Source organism: Pelodiscus sinensis, chromosome 2 (assembly GCF_052426305.1).
Source record: "Pelodiscus sinensis isolate ZL-2025 chromosome 2, ASM5242630v1, whole genome shotgun sequence".
Taxonomy (NCBI): Eukaryota; Metazoa; Chordata; order Testudines; family Trionychidae; genus Pelodiscus; species Pelodiscus sinensis.
The window spans coordinates 16,200,885-16,212,995 of record NC_143053.1 but is presented as its reverse complement, the minus strand read 5'-3'; the positions used below and the strand labels follow the sequence as shown (position 1 = coordinate 16,212,995).

The following is a 12,111-nucleotide window of genomic DNA, read 5'->3' as shown; positions in this document are numbered from 1 at the left end:
CCACTTTGAGTGTCAATTGCTTAAACTCATTAGCAAAGCCACAGGAGAGATGGATGCATGGAACAATTTTCTGTTTTCTGAAAGAAAACCTGGAAATCCACTCCCCAAAAAAGTTTTCAAAGACAGATATTTTGCTGATATTGTTTCTGTTTGCTGTAAAAAAAAAAAAAAAAGGAAAAGAAAATATTCATTTTCATTTCCACCCCCTTCTCAATATTTTATCATTTCCTAATCAGCTCGCTTGTATGAAGAACATGTGGGGGAAAATAAAAGGGATCAGACTGAAGAATGTAGGGGGGCAGAAACTGGGATTTGAGAAGGACTGGAGAAATTGGGTGGATGCAGGTGAGAATGGAAGTGTGAAAGACTGAAGGTTTGGTTTCAGAGGCATGAAGGAGGGGGAAATAGAAAAGGTTTGGGGTAGAGAGAAAAGTGTCTGTGAAAAGGGAAAAGATGAATATTTATATAAAGCTGGGAGAGAAAAGATAGTCCAATAACTTGGGCCTCATCTAGACTTGACAGAAGTGGTTCAAATCCCTGTTCTGACACAGAGACAAACCTCCAACCTATCTCAGAAGGTTTTGTGAGGATACATTGAAGACTGTGAAATATTACAGCAATGGAGGCCTTGTAAGTATTTAGATGAAGAGGAGACAGACTGATGAGAAGGAGGGGTTTATAGGGAGAATACGTGAGATTTCGGGAGTATCTGGAATGGTTTCCTCTATCTCACATGACCAGCAACCGCATTTTCTTTTGTCTTCACACCTCACCCCCACCCCAGAAGGCCCTTCTGTAAAGAATCAAGATTTTTAAAAAAAGCTTTGGGCCACATTGTGAACAGAACTTCTGATCACCAATCAGACATCATTAGCCTGATCTATAATGTTTCTCCAGTTTACATATTTTGTGTTTTAGGAAAAGGTTATGCCTTCCTCTACTGTTTGCACTGCACTGAGCACACAGTGATGTGAACCAAATAAAAATCATAAATGCATTTCAACTAGTCTGCCCAGGAGATTAAATATTTAACTCTAAGAATACTTGCATACTTTTAAATGTCCAAATGTCTTCAGGGGGCTCATCCATGATTTTGTCAGGGTCTTCTCGTAAGGTCATCAAGCTGGGAAGAATTGAATCTACATCTTTTAGTTAGTAAAAGTTGAGTTAGTTGCATCCAGGTCATACTTACAATCTAAACCAAATTCTATAGCATTTGGATATGTAAGTCAAACACACAGACGTAGATCTCGTTCTAGTGTAAGCAAATCAACCATTGTCTTTGAAATGGGCAGCTATTGGGTAAAATGTCTATATGTTTTTACTGTTCTGTTAAACAGGAGAAATAATTCCCTTGAACTTTATCCCAAATAGGTAAAACACTCTCTGAATTACGATATTGTGATCAACATTTTAGGTGTAGTTCAATTTATCATGCAGTTAAAGTTACCAGACCAGTTGTTACTGTAGCAAATGGCCAAGTTTGTCTTATCATCCTCTAGGGGCTAGCTCACATAGAAGATAAGAGCTTATTATGGCTGAAAGCTAATGAAGTTAGTCCTTCAAATGCAGTAGAGTCCTGTGGTTTTGGTGCTGATGGTCCCCAGCTCTGGACATCCTATTTTTATACAAGTATTAGTTATTTTGGGGACATTCACCTATATTTACTTTTCCAGATGTGTATCTATGGCATGATCCCAGGTGTCTAAGAAACCTTACAGAAATACTAGATATCAAATATCATTTGTTCATTTCTAACTAGCTTTTTCACCTCCCATCCACATCTTAGGTCCTCCAATCTCTAGGAGGAGATACAGCCCATGGGGTACAATTACTTTTCACACCCCACACTAGTGTAGTGTATAGAAGAAAAGACTTTTTTTTCTGCCCCTAAACATAGTACCAGCATGTCACTTATCCACTAGACTTCTCTCCATTATCTCCCACCATTCAAAGAGATGTGCAAATTCCCCACCGTCTCTCCAACTGGGGCAAATGCAACACCTGTCCCCTAAATAACTATGCTTTTGTATCCAATAAGAAGTATACATCTTTGGCTTCTAATCTCTCAGTTAGCAACCCACAGACACTTCCTAAATCTTACACAAGGCCTTAAGACCAAAGTCAAAGCATTAAGCATTGGATGAACATCTAATCAATCTTCTTATATTTTTTTCTAATTATCTGTGCTTTCTGAGAGCAAGCTCAAGGTGATAGTAGTGCTGGCTGAGTTAAATCCTAGGTTTTGAACATCTACAAACCCCAAGGAACAAAAAGGGCTATACTTAACCCTATCCTCATTTCAGGGCACATTGAAGGCTACTGGAAGATTCCCAGTGACTTCAGTGAGCTTTGGTTAGGTCACAAATGTCAAACCAGGGCCAGGTTTTGATTTAAGCACAGTAGACGTACCTAGGGGCACTAGCTTTTTAGAGGAGCTTGATCTCTCTACAACTGAGTATAACGTGGAGATCAGTTGTCAACAGAGGAACCAGTGAAGATGTGATTAGGAGTGTGTAAACTGTAAATCCAGCCCTGGGCCAGATATTGTGTCCACTGAAATCAATAGAAGTTTTGCCTTCAATGGATAAAAGATATGTCCCTAAATTTGGTGATGTGCCTGTGTGGCATTTAAATCGCACACAGTTTCCTGTGGTTAATGTGTGATAAAACCAGGCAAGTAAATATCTGCATTCATTACATTGATAACAAAATATGTTGTTATTCATTTATTCCTTCAGGAGGTACTTACCCAGGAGTGCAGACATATTACTGGAAAATGTGTAATTAATAACAGGAAACTGCTCTATCATTTCCCAAAAGTCAGACATATTTCTGCCTGCAAAAACACAGGCACAAAAATAGCAAAGGGGATTAAAGCAGTAGATTCTTGAATCAATCAACACTGTAAATGTAGAGAGTTATATTCCTGTAAGGCAGGGGTGGGCAATGATTTTTGGTGGGAGGCCACTTTTTGGAAAGTGGTGACGGGCCGCACTTCTCTGTGGAGGGAGTGTGGGGTCTAGGATGCTGCAGAAGGGCACACAGGGTAAGGGACTAGGGTGCAGGAGATGGTGTGAAGTCTGAGAGGGAGTTTGGGTGAGAGAGGGGGTTTTGACCTGAGTCAAGGGTGCAGTGTCTCAGAGGGGATATGGGTGCAGGCGAGGATTCTGGCCTGGGGGAGGGGTGTAAGAGGGAGTACAGAGTCTGAGAGGAAGATGTGACCTGGCACAGGGGGGTACAGAGGGTTTGGATGGTGGCCTGGGGGAGGGAGTTGGGGTGCAGGAGGGGCTGGAGTACCAGAGGTAGGCTCTGGCTGGGAGGTGCTTACTTAAACATCTCTTGGCCAGCAGCCCTGCAGCACCCCCAAGGCAGGCTGGGCTCCCTGCATGCTGCAGCCCCAGACTGCTTGAAAATTCTGGCGGCTCCCTCCCTGCGACTCTCAGCTCTGGGAAGGGGGAGAGGCTTGTGCTGCCCCCATGGCGCAGGCCAATCTCTCAGCTCCTATTGGCTGACTGTTTCTGACCAATAAGATCTAAGAGATTGGCTGGGGTCAGTTCCTATTGGCCAATTGTTTCTGGTCAATAGGAGGTGAGGATTGGGCTGGATGTGAGGAGATCACACAAAGCTTCCCCCTTTCTCCAGAGCAGAGAGACACATGGAGCAGCCCTGCACTTAAAAGAGCAGCAGCTGTGTGCCTAAGGGTCCCAGCAGAGTGTCTGCAGGCCGGATCCAGTGACTTGGCGGGCTGCATCTGGCCTACAAGACATATCTTGCCTACCTCTGCTATAAGGGATAAGTCCCATGCTTACCTGTTCGGCCTGCCATCACGCAGATATAGATACAGTCTGAATCATTGCTCTGACTCACTGAAAGGAAAACACATGTCGATCAAATGCTTTCCATTAGTATACTTTAAAGGAGTTGAAATCGGGGAGCCAATCCTCCTCCCAGTAAATACTAGAGCTGGTTGAAAAATCACCATAAAAAAACTGGTTTTTGACAGTAAATTCTGTTTTTGACTAAATTAAATTTTTCACAAAAGTGTCTGCTTTCCATGGAAATCTTCAATTTTTCTTCTAAGAAGCAGAATATTTCAGTTGGTGTCTTGTAGGAATTGTAGTGTACGTGTCTCATGTTCCCTTTCTCCTCTATGGGCTAAACTCCTCCTTGCGAACTACATCTCCCAAGAAGCATTGCCTCTGCTGTCCAAGAAGATATGCAAATTGCACTTGCATTTGTATTTCTTCTCCCGATTCTTTTTGCAGAAGAAGTTTTGATGCTATTTGTCCCTGTGTAGACAGGGCCAAATGTCGCAAAAAAAAAAAACCCTTTCACAAGACCCCTTATTCCTCATGAATCCCGTGGCCCATTGAAATCAATATATTCATGCAGTGAAAGTTTGAAAGATTTGTGGGATGATACTAAAGCTGATGAAGGGAATCTTAATCCAGCCCTAAATTTATCCCTTTATATGTTTCATGACAAAGGTGCTGAAAATAATTAAAATTCCTTACATTAGGAAATGTAGTTTTAATAAAAATGTTTTCTCAAGATGATTTGGTTTACAGCTGCACCCTCTAATCTGTGAGGTCAAGAGAGCAGATAAAGCAGTAGCAATACTTACCCCATTAGGGTTTATAATATGTCCTTTCTATGTTTTGGGAGTGAGCAAGACAAGGATAAAAAATATGCACACCTGAGACTATGGAGGTAGATTTGAAAATTTCTGTGAGGTAACTGGTGGAGTTTCCAATAATATCAACAAGTAAAGCTGTAAAATCTAGAAGACAAAACAGAACAGTTTTACAATCTAAGGCCCCAATTCAGTATTCCATCCCTGATCAGCAAAGCACTTACATATGTTCTTAACTTTTAGGCACATGGTTTGCCTTGGATTTCAGTGGTAATTAAGAATGAGTTTAGCGTTGTATGCTTAAGAGTTTTATTGAACAGGGATGGATTTAAGTACAAACTGGAATACTTTGCTGAACTGGGACCCAAATGCTTATCAGTAGGAATGCAATGAAGCATAACACAGAAGCTATGTCTACACTGGGAAATTATTGCAAAATAAGTTATTTTGAAATAATAACTCCCAAAATAACTATTACAAAATTGCACGTCCACACTACAAGGCACCATTGAAATAGTGCAGAATTATTTAGAAAAAGTGCATCCATACTCATTGGAGCCTGCATCGCATTTAAAGCCCCTGGAAGCATTCCGGGGAGGGGATCCGGAGAGCAGTCACTTCCTGTAGCTGCTGCCTAAGGCTAGCTCAGACTCATGCTTAAAGGGGCTCTTCTTTACATCCACGTCTCACACGCCACTTCTCCATTGACTGACTACCCCCTTGAGGGACACCAAATGGATGCCACATGCTCTGGTTGCCCTTACAGATGCCACAGCACTTCCAACATGGAGCCAGAGATGCTGCAAAGCAATGCCAGGCTCTTGGGTCTGTTGCGCAAGAGGGCTTTTGCCCAAACAGGAGTAGCATAGTATTTCCGCAAGAACACTGAAAATCTTACATGAGATCGTCAGTGTTCTTGAGGAAATTCAAGCGGCCAGTGTAGAGAGCTGGCAAGTTTTTCCGCAAAAGAAGTTGCTTTTGCGGAAAAACTTGCCAGTCTAGATGCAGCCTCAAAGTAAGACTTAAGTGATACACAGGTCTTCACTGGCCCTCTACCCTGAATTAAAAAATCTCTTTTAGAGCCAACATTGTGATATCAATTGCGGGCAGCTTTTCAAAACATGTCATTTATATTACAGTGAACTTATCACAAATGTAAGCGTTGTCCCCATGCACTGTAATTTGTAGGCAAATTGCTTAGTGTTATTCCCTTTTCCCAAATTCTGTCTTTTTACTTTCCATATCTTTTATTGCTTCACTTGCAAGTTCACAGGTGTGGGTTGGTTTCGTATTTGTACTGTGCCTGGCACAATGTGCCCTGGTCCATGAATGGTACTCTTACAGGCTATCACAATACAAATACCAAATAAATAATAATCCTTACAGCAGTGCCCAGAGTTCCCAACTGATGCACGGGAATCCCATTGTGCTAGTAAAAAGACAGAATACAGTAAACTTTCGATAATCCGGCACCTTTAGGACCCAGGGGGTGCCGGATTATCAGATATGCCGGACTATTGGAAGGGGGGGGGGGGGCTATGAGCAGTCTGGGGTGGGGTGGAGGAGATGCGGGACCAACCCGGCAGCACCCCAGCTGCTCTGCCCCAGGCGTCCCCAAGTCAGCCGCTGCTGAAACTGACCAGCGGCTGACTCGGGGAAGCCCGGGGCAGAGCAGCTCCAATTGTCCGGCTGCCTGGAGCACTTCCAGGTTCCAGGTGGTGCCAAAGTAACAGGAGTACCAGATCACTGGATGCCAGACAACTGGAGTTTTATTGTACATGGGCCCAAGCCTCGAAAAAAGCAGGAGAAATAACAAGGATCATGGAATATCTTTTTTCATATGTCACAGTTTTGAGACACTGTATGAGATCAGAGCCAGGCCCAGGTTTGTGCAAGAACAAAAGACACAGAAGCTCTATATGACTGCAACAGCTGACTAACAAGTCACCCGTGCTGGGAAATGGCTGAATGCACAAAATGGGGAAGAAGTGGCCTCACTCCCATTCGGGAATTTGAACAGCGCTCAGAGCAGGTAAAGGGAATTTGTGCAATGGAGCATCTCCCTCCACTAAATTGCCCTTTATAGACCCTAATCCTCTTCCCCCTTTCCTTCTCCTTTCCCCTCCCACTGAGCTTACAAGGGTTACCGCATTCTTGGTGTACTTCAGAGTAGCCTCTTACCTTGGCTTTTGACTTCAATGTGACTACAGCACTCTCACAAAGAATGTTGCAGGACTGGGGCTGAGAATCTGTCTCAAATGGAAATAGTGTGACTTAAACACACCCAAATGCCAGCTCACTCTTGGTCTCACTGCTTTTACACCCACCTGTTAAGTCGTTTGTTACGTTGTTTAAACAGTAGCAATACCTCATGGGGAACTTGCTGGGGTCAACATTTTTCAGGTTAGAAACTGCAAAGAGGGACAGTGGAAATTGAAATGTTGATGGAATCACCTTCTAAGAAAATGCATTTGAGAGTAGAATAAAATGGTATGTTACCCACTGTTATAAATGGCGACCGAAACTTTGTGGAAGGCAAATGAGCTATAAGAGGTAATGCTCAGCAAAGAGAAGAATTTTTTCGTACCTGCAGAAAAACATGTACATGTCTAGTAATGAATTCAATGGGTTATTAGCAACCAACCTAATGCGTCTGATATGGCAGTAACATGATTTTATTGCTAAAGCACATCATATAAAGACTGTAGATAAATGCATCTGAATTTTGTTTTCATTGCAATCTAGCAGAAATAATTGTAAATCAGCATTTTTTATTTTAAACAAACCAGTACAACTATAGAGTGCGGGTGGAGAAATAAAAGGGCATTACGATAGATGTGGATCAATGGGGTCATTCTGAAGACTTCTTGTTAATAATTACGCACGCGCACGCACGTGCACAGACACACACACACACACCCCACCCCACACATATATAGTGTGCTTTAGCCATGAAATCATGTCACTGTCCAAATACAGCGGTATACTTTGCTAGGTATATAGTATATCACAGTATATGCTTACAGCGTTTTCTCTTAACTTCTTTAGCTTCATATTTCAACTTACATGGAGCTGACAGTCAACAGCATGTTTCACATCCTTTTGTAGCACAACCTTACCTTTGAGAGCTGTATTTAACATTCCATTCACTAGTTCAGTTAGGTTAATAGCAGTCAGATCAATTGATTTGGCAGGCAGCTCTGAAAAAGAAGGAGCATTTCTGAACAATCAGACATCTGACAGGGTCAGGAACTTGTCAATGTGCTGTGTATATATTCTACTGAATGACTTGGAGAAAGTGATTCAGTGAGATGCTAGCATCAGTGGGGAAATGAAAATACCAGATTGCTTATTAGGACTAGAAAACAATGATAGAAATGTAGCCGTGTTAGTCTGGGGTAGTTGAAGCAAAATGCAGGACAATGTAGCACTTTAAAGACTAACAAGATGGTTTATTAGATGATGAGCTTTCGTGGGCCAGACCCACTTCCTCAGATCAAATAGTGGAAGAAAGTAGTCACAACCATATATACCAAAGGATACAATTTAAAAAAATGAACAAATATGAAAAGGACAAATCACATTGCAGAACAGAAGGAGGATGCGGGGGGGTGGGAAGGGGGAGGAAGGAAGGTAAGTGTCTGTGAATTGCTGATATTAAAGGTAGGGAGAGTGGGATGTTTGTGAGTTAATGGTATTACAGGTGATAATTGGGGAAACTGTCTTGATAATGGGTGAGAAAGTTCAAAGACTTGTTAAGTCCTTGTCGGTAAGTGTCGAATTTTAACATGAATGACAGTTCAGAGGATTCCCTTTCAAGTGCAGATGTAAAAGGTCTTTGTAGCAGAATGCAGGTGGCTAAGTCATTTAGAGAGTGTCCTTTCTGGTTAAAGTGGCAAGAAACTGTTTTCTCTTTGTGATCTTGTCTAATATCTGTTTTGTGGGCATTAATCCTTTGGCGAAGTGTCTGAGATGTTTGTCCAATGTACATAGCAGACGGACACTTTCGGCACATGATAGCGTAGATTATATTTCTGGATGCGCAGGAATATGTGTTCTTGATCTTATAACTCACTTGGTTAGGTCCAATAATGGTATCAGCAGAATGAATATGTGGACAAAGCTGGCAACGGGGTTTGTTGCAAGGGAAGGTACCAGGGTTGGTATTAGTGTGGTATGTCCTGTGGTGGTTGGTAAGAATCATCTTGAGGTTAGGTGGTTGTCTATAGGAGACTATGGGTCTGTCTCCCAGAGCCTCTTTGAGTATGGTATCCTGTTCCAATATAGGCTGTAGTTTCTTGATAATGTGTTGGACAGGTTTAAGTTGGGGGTTGTAGGTGATGACAAGTGGTGTTCTATTGTTGGTTTTCTTGGGTCTGTCTTGAAGTAGATGGTTTCTAGGTATTCGTCTGGCTCTTTCAATTTGCTTTTTTGTTTCTCTGGGTGGGTAGTTGAGATTTATAAATGCTTGGTAGAGATCCTGAAGCTTCTGGTCTCTGTCAGTGGGGTTAGAGCAGATGCGGTTGTATCGAAGGGCTTGGCTATAGACGATGGATCGTGTGGTGTGTTCTGGATGGGAGCTGGATGCATGTAGGTAACTGTATGAGTCAGTGGGTTTTCTGTAGAGAGTGGTGTCTAATTTTCCATTGTTGATTTGTATGGTGGTGTCCAGGAAGTGGATCTCTCGTGTAGAATGGTCCAGGCTGAGGTTGATGGTGGGGTGTAGGTTGTTGAAATCTCTGTGGAATATCTCCAGTGTTTCTTGGCCATGTGTCCAGATCATAAAGATGTCATCGATGTACCGTAGGTAGAGGAGGGGTGAAAGGGGACGGGAGTTGAGGAAACGTTGTTCTAGGTCAGCCATAAAGATGTTAGCATACTGTGGGGCCATGCGTGTACCCATGGCTGTGCCGCTGATCTGGAGGTATAAGTTGTTCTCAAACCGGAAATAATTGTGGGTGAGAACAAAGTTACATAGGTCTGCTATCAGGTTGGCAGTAGTGTCCTCTGGGATAGTGTTTCTAATTGCTTGTAATCCGTCTTCATGTGGGATGTTGGTATATAGAGCTTCTACATCCATGGTGGCAAGGATGGTATTATTGGGGAGGTTATCGATGTTTTGTAATTTCCTTAGGAAGTCAGTAGTGTCTTGACAACTCTGAGAAGCTAAATATACCATGTGAGGGCAGGTGAGGATAGCAGGGGCAGTGCTATTTCACAAAAAGGAGTAGTATGCATTCACTACTAATTGAAAGGACCTTTTGACAGTGTTCGTCAGTGCTCTGCTGTGGATGGCGGATTAGTCGGTAAAAGCTTAAGTTGTTGGAGTCCCTTACTGGGTAATGCACATTTTAATTCAAGAGACATTGAAGCAGGTGCTCATTTATGAACCGCTTTCAACTGGGCAATATTTTCTATTAAATTTCCACCTGCGAATGTCGCATAGAATTGGAATGAAGATTCAGCTCTTTTAATTAGATGCCCTAATGGGCCAAGGAGAATTGCCTAACTATATAACTGGTCTTTTGAATTTGAGAACATTTTTTGACCAAAAATTATTAAGACGTTTTTCTAAGTCAGAAGTCTGGAGAAAATGGTTTTTTTTTTCCGTTCAGACAAGACATTTAAAAGCCAAGGGAACGGGCAGTGGTGGAGGGTAAGAATGTGTGTACAGGGGATCAAGGATGAAAAAAAGCCCAAAAATCAATTTTGAAGGAAAACAAATATCTACTATGACAATGTCTTACCATTTTGGACCAGCTCTGAAGCAAACTCATTGCAAACTCTTCTTTGAGGAGTGGAAATGAAAAACCCAACTCACCTAACATGGGTATTTAGAAAAACAGGTGAGCTTCAGTACATAGAGTGCAGCAAGAAAGGGTATGCCTACACTAGCTCGTTAGTTCGAGCTAGGTAGGGTAATTAGGGCAACCGGAGTTGCAAATGAAGCCCGGGATTTAAATATCCCAGGCTTCATTTGCATGTTCCCGGGTGCTGCCATTTTTAAATCCCCCTTAGTCTGAACTCCATGCCCGTGGCTACACGCGGCATGGAGTAGGTAGTTTGAATTAGAGATCCTAATTCGAACTACTGTTACTCCTCATTCCACGAGGAGTAACGGTAGTTCGAATTAGGATCTGTAATTTGAACTACCTACTCCGTGCCATGTGTAGCCGCGGGCAGGGAGTTCGGACTAAGGGGGATTTAAAAATGGAAGCACCCAGGAACATGCAAATGAAGCCCGGGATATTTAAATCCCGGGCTTCATTTGCAACTCCGGTTGCCCTAATTACCCTACCTAGCTCGAACTAATGAGCTAGTGTAGACATAACCAAAGAGATATAGAAGCCACACAATGTGCTATAGAAATCAAACCACTCCTCGTCCTCAATAAGAACCCATCAGAAGTTGGCAGGATGGTTTCTGGAACAGAAATGGGATTGCAGCTCAGGGCCTGGAGGGCACCAGTCACTGGAAGTGACGTTCAATTTAGGTATCTGTAGGATGAGAATGAGGAATTCCCTTGGGAGGGAGATTAGTCACATGTTGGGGAGAGGGAGTGAGCAACATCAGGGAAGGCTCATGGAAAGATGGATATAGTGGGAACCGCCAGTAGAGTGGTATTCAGGTTGCATGATAAGCAGGCTGATAGCTGCTGAGTCACCTTCTAGGAATTTGAGGTGAAGTAGACATCTGGAATGGGGTGTGCTTGTTTTGAGGTGAGGAGCTGTAGGGAACAGTAGCTGTGGAAGGGTTTGCCTGGCTGAAGTTCCAGAGTGGAAATGAGTCCATTTCTTGCTTCTGGAAAACAGACTTCTGACTCAAACTTAACACCATACAGTAAGAGTAACTTTTGAAGTCACGTTCTAGGCCTTACCTGCAGTAGCCAGCACTGGCACGTTCTTCTCCTTTTTATTTTCTCCTTTTATGCCTGCAGCTTGAAAATGGAGAAAATGGATTCTGAGAAATAACTTTCCCACACAGATAACCAACCAAGGATGTCAGGGGGTTTCTTTGTTTCTCTAGAGAGGGTTAAGGCTGTGAAATGACTGGACAACAGTATAGTCCATCACTCAGAGCCACACGCTATTTCTAACAGCAGCAGAGTGTGTGCCTGCCAACCAAGAAGAATCTGACATTAAAAATGACTTGTCTTTTAAAGAAACAAAGGTTAACAAATTAGCTTTTCTACTTCTTCCCTTTTCCCCTGCCCTCTGGCCTCATCCTGCTTTCAGTAAAATCAATAGCATAATAATTTTCAACTTCAGTGGTACAAAAAAAAAAGCTCCTTGACACAAGTGAGTAACTCTCTTTAATGGGACTCCAAGGAAGAAGAGAGACACAAATCTTGTAGAGATTTGGAGCCACATTTGTAACAACATTAACCATAAGATACACTTGCCTGGCAATGGTAAGAGCTACAAGTGTGCTGGTTATTCAAAGTGTGCTAGTCAAGATATTATTTCTTACACTGG

General features: G+C 42.5%; 1 protein-coding gene across 4 annotated transcripts in view; it reads right to left on the bottom strand.

The window, feature by feature from the left end:
* HHLA1 (HHLA1 neighbor of OC90) overlaps positions 1-12,111 on the bottom strand; it is a 59,143-nt gene that overhangs the window by 31,461 nt on the left and 15,571 nt on the right. For all 4 annotated transcript variants that reach the window (XR_016348674.1, XM_089776161.1, XM_089776162.1 and 1 more), the window contains exons 3-10: positions 11,514-11,573; positions 7,756-7,836; positions 7,140-7,223; positions 6,964-7,047; positions 4,700-4,783; positions 3,813-3,869; positions 2,753-2,839; positions 1,053-1,145 (exon numbers count right to left, since the gene is read on the bottom strand). Coding sequence is in view for 3 of the 4 variants with exons in the window: in XM_089776161.1 (XP_089632287.1) it covers positions 1,053-1,145; positions 2,753-2,839; positions 3,813-3,869; positions 4,700-4,783; positions 6,964-7,047; positions 7,140-7,223; positions 7,756-7,836; positions 11,514-11,573 (630 nt within the window). In the remaining variant the exon portion in view is untranslated. The remainder of the gene's footprint in view (positions 1-1,052; positions 1,146-2,752; positions 2,840-3,812; positions 3,870-4,699; positions 4,784-6,963; positions 7,048-7,139; positions 7,224-7,755; positions 7,837-11,513; positions 11,574-12,111) is intronic.